General features: G+C 41.0%; 1 protein-coding gene across 4 annotated transcripts in view; it reads left to right on the forward strand.

Annotated features, from left to right (window-relative positions):
* TRIM36 (tripartite motif containing 36) overlaps positions 1 to 7,882 on the forward strand; it is a 31,359-nt gene extending 23,477 nt beyond the window's left edge. For all 4 annotated transcript variants that reach the window (XM_042787974.1, XM_042787975.1, XM_042787976.1 and 1 more), the window contains 3 exons: positions 415 to 708; positions 1,011 to 1,308; positions 2,827 to 7,882. In XM_042787974.1, the coding sequence (XP_042643908.1) occupies positions 415 to 708; positions 1,011 to 1,308; positions 2,827 to 3,181 (947 nt within the window). In that variant the 3' untranslated portion in view covers positions 3,182 to 7,882. The remainder of the gene's footprint in view (positions 1 to 414; positions 709 to 1,010; positions 1,309 to 2,826) is intronic.
* Positions 7,883 to 8,088: the final 206 nt, after the last annotated feature.

Raw genomic sequence — 8,088 nt, forward strand, 5'->3', positions numbered from 1 at the left:
TGACCCACAAGGCATTATCTGGCAGCAATACTAGTTTCAGCTTTGATAAAGAGGTTAAAATGCCTGATTGCATTCAGTAGCAGTGTACACTGGCTTCCAAAATACTGTAGTTAAGTAATACTAGGTCTTCCTAGAAGTTTTTTGTTGCATGACAGAAAATAATAGGTTTTTATATGTTTTTTAGCTGCCAGCAAAAACAAATAATACAACTTTCAAAGTAAAAGCAGAAAGTAAGGGATTTATTCAATTGCATGAGCAGAAGCACCTTTATCTGCAGTCTTTAACTGAGTGAGTCAGATTTCCCCCCCAAACACACAGTGGTATAGCCACTCAACAAAGGGCTTGTATGGTTAATTCTAAAACAACGTGTATCTAGATTTCAGAATTTTTTCTTCTGCATCTCTGGCATTTCAGGTCTAGAAATACCACAAATCAATGAAGAGCACAGCAGAATGTACAACAAAGCTCTGATCAGTTGGGAATGCCCTGGGAAGACAGATTCAGCTGATATCTATGTTCTTGAATATCGTAAGCTTAATAGAGAAGAGGAGAGTGCGACGTGGCAGGAGGTCAAAGTTTGCAGCAAGAGCAAAGTGATATCTGATCTTGATGACGACAGCAGCTATGCCTTTAGAGTTCGAGGATATAAAGGGTCCATCTGTAGCCCTTGGAGCCGAGAAGTTATTTTGCGTACACCTCCAGCTCCAGGTATTGGGTTTTCTTATGTCTACAAGGCGCAGAATCTTGTGTCTGTTGGTGTTAAGAGCTATATGTGGTTTCCAGTAGTTCCCAGACTTTTACTATACTGTTACCACTTCCATAAATGTTTAGAAGCACTGTTAACAAACAGGTTAAGTAGGTAGCATACTGAGACTGTTGGCTTTCATGACATTACTGGTAGCCTTTAAAAGTGAGAAATTCTAATGCGAGTGTGACTTCAAATGCAGTTTATAAGCACAGAAAGCCAAATACTTAACTAATAGGAAATTTTTTTGGATACTGTTTTTCAGTTTTCAGTTTTCTTTTTGATGACAAATGTGGGTACAACAGTGAACGTCTCCTGCTGAACACAAGAAGAACCTCTGTGGAAAGCAGGGCTGGATTTCCTCTACTACTGGCATCTGAGCGCATGCAGGTTGGATGCTACACAACCCTGGATTACATCATTGGTGACACTGGGATTGCCAAAGGGAGACACTTCTGGGCTTTTCATGTGGAAACCTATTCATACCTGGTGAAAGTGGGAGTTGTTTCTAGCAACAAGATACAGAAATTGTTCCATAATACCCATGATGCGACCAGCCCAAGGTACACTGCAGACTCTTGCTTAATGCATGTTTTATATAAGGAGATGACTTCTTAAAAAAATAAATTAAAAGCCAGTCTGGTCTGTTAGTACGCATGGTGAACCTGATCAGTGACGAGTGGCTTGAAGGATATGGTGAAGGAAGGTTGTCCTATTCATCCTCTAGTATTAGTAGAAAGATCTTCTAACTATCCAAAGTCCTATTTTCTTTCTTTTTGGGGAAAGAAATCAGGTTCCTGTAGATGTCAAGATAAGTCAGTTAAAGCAAGAAGGTAAAAAAAAAGCATTAGTTGCAAGATTGAAGCAATGCTTTATTGTCAATAGTAAGACTCTGCCTTAGCATACTGGGTTTGGTAGCCATTCAGAAGTACAACGTTCACTATGCGTATCTGTGTATCTGTGTTGTAGCTTTCCTCATGGTAGATTCCAAGTCACTGGTTTACCCCAGGCTATAACCTTGCATATGGTACTGGAGTGCTACTGAACGCAAGCCAAAGTACAGTGGGCAAATCAGCAAAAAGATTTCCAGCTCAATTACAGTTGTAATAAGCCTGGATGTGTCTAGGAACTGCAGGCTGGGAGGCTACCTCCTGGGGATTCTTAACTTTTTCAGGAATCTAACAAATTTAGTGGCTCCCTCCTGTATAATATCCAGTAAGTGTAAAAATGCCAATATCTTGAGCTGCTTAAAATCAGATGGAGCTTTTTTGCAAAGTGAGAAATTAGGTCCTGATTTCCTGATTTCTTTTATTTGTCCACACAAATACCTGAAGAACTTCAGCTGACACACATGCAACCTCCCTGCAAACACCCCAAAACCGCAAACATAGCTAGGGATTGTCAGCATAGGAGAATGTGCTTCTCTAGTCTGTCTTCATCTGAGGACAGAAGTAGGAGTAAAAGCAAGCAGACTGAGCAAATCTGCCTACAAACTTTCCCCAGTAACGAGACGGAAAACAGAGGTCCAGGAAAGCTTTCAGGCAGAGCACTTTTGAAAAGAAAAAAACAAAACAAAAACTTAAACGAATTCATTTTCTGTTGTGAATTTTAAAGACAATGTAATAGAGTAGTGGCATGGAAAACTCATAGGACAAGAGTAATGTTAAATGTATTTACTGGTGGCATTTAACGTAACGTAAATAAAGTTAAACATAACTTGTCTGTAGTTGTTAGGCATATTCACTAAATTACTTCTCAAGTTAACTAAGTTACTGTACCTGTAGGTTCATTAATGATTGCCCAGCATGAGTACATTTAGATACATACATCTGCTCCTTAGTAGAGCCCCATGTGGTCTCACCCTCATTTGTGTTTAGCTGTTAATTGTTTGAAGTGGCCCAGATGAGTGTTCTCCACCTACTAAATGCATCTTCCCTCCTGCCTTAGGTATATTTTTACCCCACAAGGTTTTGCAGGTGATTGTGTGGTGTTGCCTATCTTACAAAAATGTTTTCTTCTGTTCACGTCACTGATCCCAGTTCTTTATTTGACAAAAGCAAATGGTTGTTTTTCTGTTCTAGATACGAGCAAGACAGTGGTCATGACAGTGGGAGTGAAGATGCCTTCTTTGACTCATCACAGCCTTTCACACTGGTCACTTTAGGCATGAAGAAGTTCTTTATCCCCATGACACCTGCTGGCCCTAAGGATCCGGCGAGCAGAATCCTTCCCCTGCCATCGTGCTTGGGCATCTGCCTCGACTGTGACAAAGGAAAGGTGGGGTTTTACGACGCAGGCCGTATGAAATGCCTTTATGAATGTGAGGTGGACTGCTCTGGCATAATGTACCCAGCGTTTGCCTTAATGGGTGGCGCAGCAGTTCACCTTGAGGAAGGTGTCACAGCAAAGTACGGGGAGTACCATGATGACATCTAGTGCTGTAATCTCTTCCCACTGCTGTTCTGAAATGGAAGACGAAAGCAGAAGGATTCTACCTTAGTTTCCAGTCCTGATTAGTTACTTTCTACCTACGTGTTGCTTACAAGCCTCTAGGCCGTGCTTTTTTTAAACAAACGGTCCAGACACTTCCTGCACCAGTGGGAAGTGTTTTTCCAGGAACTCTCCTGCCTTTCTTGTGATCTGTGCAATGCTGTCCTCCACAGACTTCCTTCCCAGGGTGAAGCAGGGAAGAAGTTTGACTAGCAACCAAAATTACTCTTCAGGGTAGAAATCTGCCTTTTCTGTAATTTAAATCCGTACATAGTCAGTTTTGCAATTAATGAAGTCAAAGCTGACAGCGTGTGATTGCCATTCTCCTTTTAAGAAATCTGCCTGAATGCCTCTGAGGGATCAGATGTTTTCCAGTTAAACCCTGAGCATCAGGGCTTGGGCCTTTTGGCATGAAATAACATCTGCAAGAATACAATATAAAGCAGGGAGAAAACAGAACTGCAGCTGAATGTTTAGGTTATATTTGGAAAGAGGAGGGTAAACTAGAATTTGATTGCATGTCATATACCTTTAATGTGACTGTAAGCTAAAACTAATTCTGACACCTGGTGTTATATAGTTGGTGGCATAATGGTAAGTTTCTTTACTTTTCCAGGCTTTTACTATAGGCTATATAAAATATATAAAGTGCAATTCTACCTTAAACATCAGATTTTAGAGTCCAAAATCAGAAGTGTTTGCATGTGTGAGTAATAGTACCTGTTATTTAGGCAAAAAATCAGGTATTTCTATTAATACTTATTTCTGTAAGTTAATTTTTTGATCTAGTAGTAGCTTGGTTTTTTTTAGTAAGAATGTTAAAAATGCACTGATTAAGTTTTGAGACCCAATTTCTGCCTTAAAGGATGTCTCACCTCAAATTTATGTTCCTCTCATGTTAAAAACTGTATCACATAGTAGTTTTTCATAGAATTGTAGAACCACAGAATGGTTTGGGTTGGAAGCAACCTTTAAGATCATCTAGTCCAACACCCCTACCATGGGCAGCGACATCATTCACTAGATCCAGTTGTTCAGAGCTCCCTCCGGCCTGACCTTGAACACTTCCAGGGGCGGGACATCCACAACTTCTCTGGTCAACCTGTTGCAGGGTCTCACCACCCTGATTGTTAGAAGTTTCTTCTTTATATTTAATCTAAATCTACCCACTTTCAGTTTAAAACCATTGCCTCTTGTCCTGTCTCTACAGGCCTTAGTAAAAATTCTCTCTCCATCTTTCTTTTAAGCCGTCTTTATATGTTGAATGGCTGCAATGAAGTCTCCTTGGGGCCTTCTCCAGGCTGAGCAACCCCAACTCTCAGCCTTTCTTCATAGCAGAGGTGTTCCAGCACTCTGATCATTTTTGTGGCCCTCTAGACCCGCTCTATGCTGAGGGACCCAGAGCTGGATGCAATACTCCAGGTGGGGTCTTGAGAGAGCAGTGTAGAAGAATCACCTCCCTTGCCCTGCTGGCCACTGAGCAGTCCAGGATATGTTTGGATTCCTGGGCTGCAAGTGCACATTGCTCGTTCATGTCCAATTTTTCATCCAGCAGGATCTCCAGGTCCTTCTCTGAAGGGCTGCTCTCCATCCACCAGTCTGTATTGGTAATGGGAGTTGCCTGGACCCAGGTGCAGGACCTGGTGCTTGGCCTTGTTGAACCTCATGATGTTCACATGGGCCCACGCCTCAAGCCTGTCAAGGTTCTTCTGGATGGCATCCTTTCCCTCAAGCGAATAAACTGCTCAGCTTGGTGTCAGCTGCAAACTTGCTGAGGGAGCACATTGTCTATGCTGTTACTGATGATACTAATAATATTAGTGACGGTACAGACCCTTGAGGGACACCACTCGTTACTGGTTTCCACTTGGATGTTGAGCTGTTGACTGTAACTCTTTGGACATGGCCATCCAGCCAATTCCTTACCCATTGAACAGTCCATCCGTCAAACCCATATCTCTCAAATTTAGAGGTAAGAATGTTGTTGGGGATTGTATCAAAAGCCTTACAGAAGTCCAGGTATGTGACATCTGTAGCTCTTCCCATGTCCACTGATGTAGTCACTCCATCACAGAAGGCCACTGGATGAGTCGGGCATGGTTTGCCCTTGGTGAACCCATGTTGGCTGCCTCTGATCACCTCCCTGTCTTCCATATGTTTCGACATACCTTCCAGGTGGATCTACTGCATGATCTTACTGGGCACGGAGGTGGACTGCATCTGTTTATAGAAATCTACGTAAAAATATGTTTGGGTACTTGCACTGTTAACTTGTGTTGTGGAAAAATAAGGATCTAAAGTGAAGGATGTTTCTAATACATACTTGGTGCTTTCTAATTTGGGGATATGCTTTCTAATTTGGGGATAGTGTTGCATCTTGATGAGTGTGTGTGAATTATGCTTACTAAATACATGTATACAACTGTAGATCTATGAAATGGGACCTGAAAATCACAATACACTTAAATGAATGTAGGTCATAATGCAAAACCTTTGTGAGCTTTGCTGTCTGAACTGTTGTACTGATCTGACCTGGAGTCCACCCCTCCCAGTGTCCTCTCTCCTAAGCCTCTGTCCGGTGGCCGCTGTCAGAAGAAAGTGGCAGAAATGGTAATTGGCAGAAATGCCATCTGTGCCATGGTGAGCATGACAGCCCTTTTGGGGCTAGCAAGGCCCATCAGGGGCAACTTCTTGTGTGGGTCTCACCTGAAAATGTTTCTGCCTTAGTAAGGCTGTGTGGAAGTATATTCCACAGCTTCATTGTCTGCTTGTGTGAGAAACACTTTGATGTTCCAGGCAGCAGGTGTGAAGCAGTCGGTATCGTCTAGAACTTTCTCCTGCAGGAAAAGTGGCAAATTGTCCCTTGCTAGTTATCATTTAGGTAATTTGTTTTTGTAATAGATGCTTATCATTGCATTTCTTTCCCATTATGCACTCCCCTTCATGTTTCCTCTTGCTAGGTGAAAGCCATTCTGTACTGGTAAGCAACCTGCTGCCCCTCTTTCTCCTCTCTCCTTCTGAGGCTGACTGAAGGAGCCCTCTGTACAGATACTGTGTTGCTATGAAGGATGACAGAATTTTGGGGTTTCCTTCTTTCCATAGTCCTAACACCATATCTGCCTTTTTGATTGATACCGAATATTAAGCTGATATTTATAAAGCTTCTTCTGCAGTGTTTTCCACACAATCCTGATGGTTAGTTGTAAACAAGCTGTGCATGTGCAGGGTTTCCCCACCTTGTGTGTTATTTTGCATTTGTTGAGTTTCATCTGTTTGTTTATGTAGTCAGTTAGTCCTGAGGGCCTCCTGCAGCTCTTCAGTCACTTCTAGACTGGGATGTTCCTACATAGCTTCATAGGTAACATAAACATGGTGTTTTTTGTTTGTTTGCTTTTCCAGATCTTACAGCAACTTAAGTTGCAGAGAGACAGCAAATCTCTTTCTGCTGTTAAGATTTATTGTTCTTTTCACTTTTTTTTTTCCCCCCCCTCATTTAATAAACCATGATTTGCTAGTCAGGCATTGAAAACTTTTACCTGTTAGTACACTCTGAGTAGATGGCTCATGTTCTTGTGTGTGTGTGAGCCCAGTAGTCAAATAGACCCAGGAGACAGGATTCTGTCTTCAGCAGCTGTGACTTCTCCTGTTGAGTAATCACCATTTGTCCATTCATTTACCAAACCTAGTATCAGCTTAAAGCGATAGATTATAGGGTTGAACTTTCTGGTTTGTTGTTCCCAGACCAAATCCCCTTCCACACACAAATGTATAATTTTTGATTCCTCTGTTTCAGAAAGTGGTCTAAGTTAGAGGTTTTATGTTACGGTTAGCACTCCACAGTTCCATATTTGAATTCTTTATAAGCATCTGGACCAGTATCACCAGGCTTTGGCCTTTCATTATTTTATGGAAATATTCATAAACTGACCACTTAATCTTAGATATGAGGACAGTCTCTCAGACGCATTTATTAAAAAAAAAAAAAAAAAGATTAAATTGTATTGGTTTGAGAATATAGAAGTAAGAAATCAAAAATTCAGGGTTTTTTTTCCTACTATAGCTTTACCTTGCCTTCATTTAAGATGTGCTCTCCTATGCAATTACTTACTCTACTGGACAGAGACTGATGCTACTTTAAACATTTATCTACCATTTGATATGTCTGTTTGTATTTATCTCGTTCTGTGTTTAAAACTTGATTTGGCGTTTGGTGTTACTTGAATACTTGGGATGCATTCATTACAGTACACTATGGTGCTTACTCCAGCTTATTAAATAAAAAACCACACTGTGAGAGGCACTGACAATACACTGTCAGATTTTTTCCACTACAATGGAAGTGTCACCTTTCAGAAATGCAGTTCAGCAGTACTTGCCTATCCAGATACTTATTTTTCCAGAACAAGTTTCTTCCTACAAAACAGCACTTTACAATGTAGATTAAGCTAAGAATGGTGTGGTGTTGTGTGGATCTTTGTGCAATATAGCTGTTTGGTGACTACTGTGTGATTTGCAAAGCTCCATGCAGGTGTGAATCATCTAGACACTTTTTAGATATCTAAAGCTTTAACAGAAAGGCCTTGTTTAAAATATTCTGAAATGTAAATGTGATGTCTTTTTTTTTTTTAATAAAATCTGAAACTACAGGAGCTTGGTCATTCACATTATTACATCCCAGCTCTGAACTACCCCTGTTAAAATAGTATTTCTTACAGTAGATGACAAGAAGGGGCTTGTGGGGACAAAACACTGCTTTTGGTTCTCAAGTCTGCCCATATACCAGTACCTCTAATTTTAGGAGGACTGAAGAGTCTCGTTTGGACTAACTGCCCTGCCAGGCTTTTACTTAAGTT

The sequence above is a fragment of the Tyto alba genome, unplaced genomic scaffold, assembly GCF_018691265.1.
Source record: "Tyto alba isolate M040663 unplaced genomic scaffold, T.alba_DEE_v4.0 Super-Scaffold_13, whole genome shotgun sequence".
Taxonomy (NCBI): domain Eukaryota; kingdom Metazoa; phylum Chordata; class Aves; order Strigiformes; family Tytonidae; genus Tyto; species Tyto alba.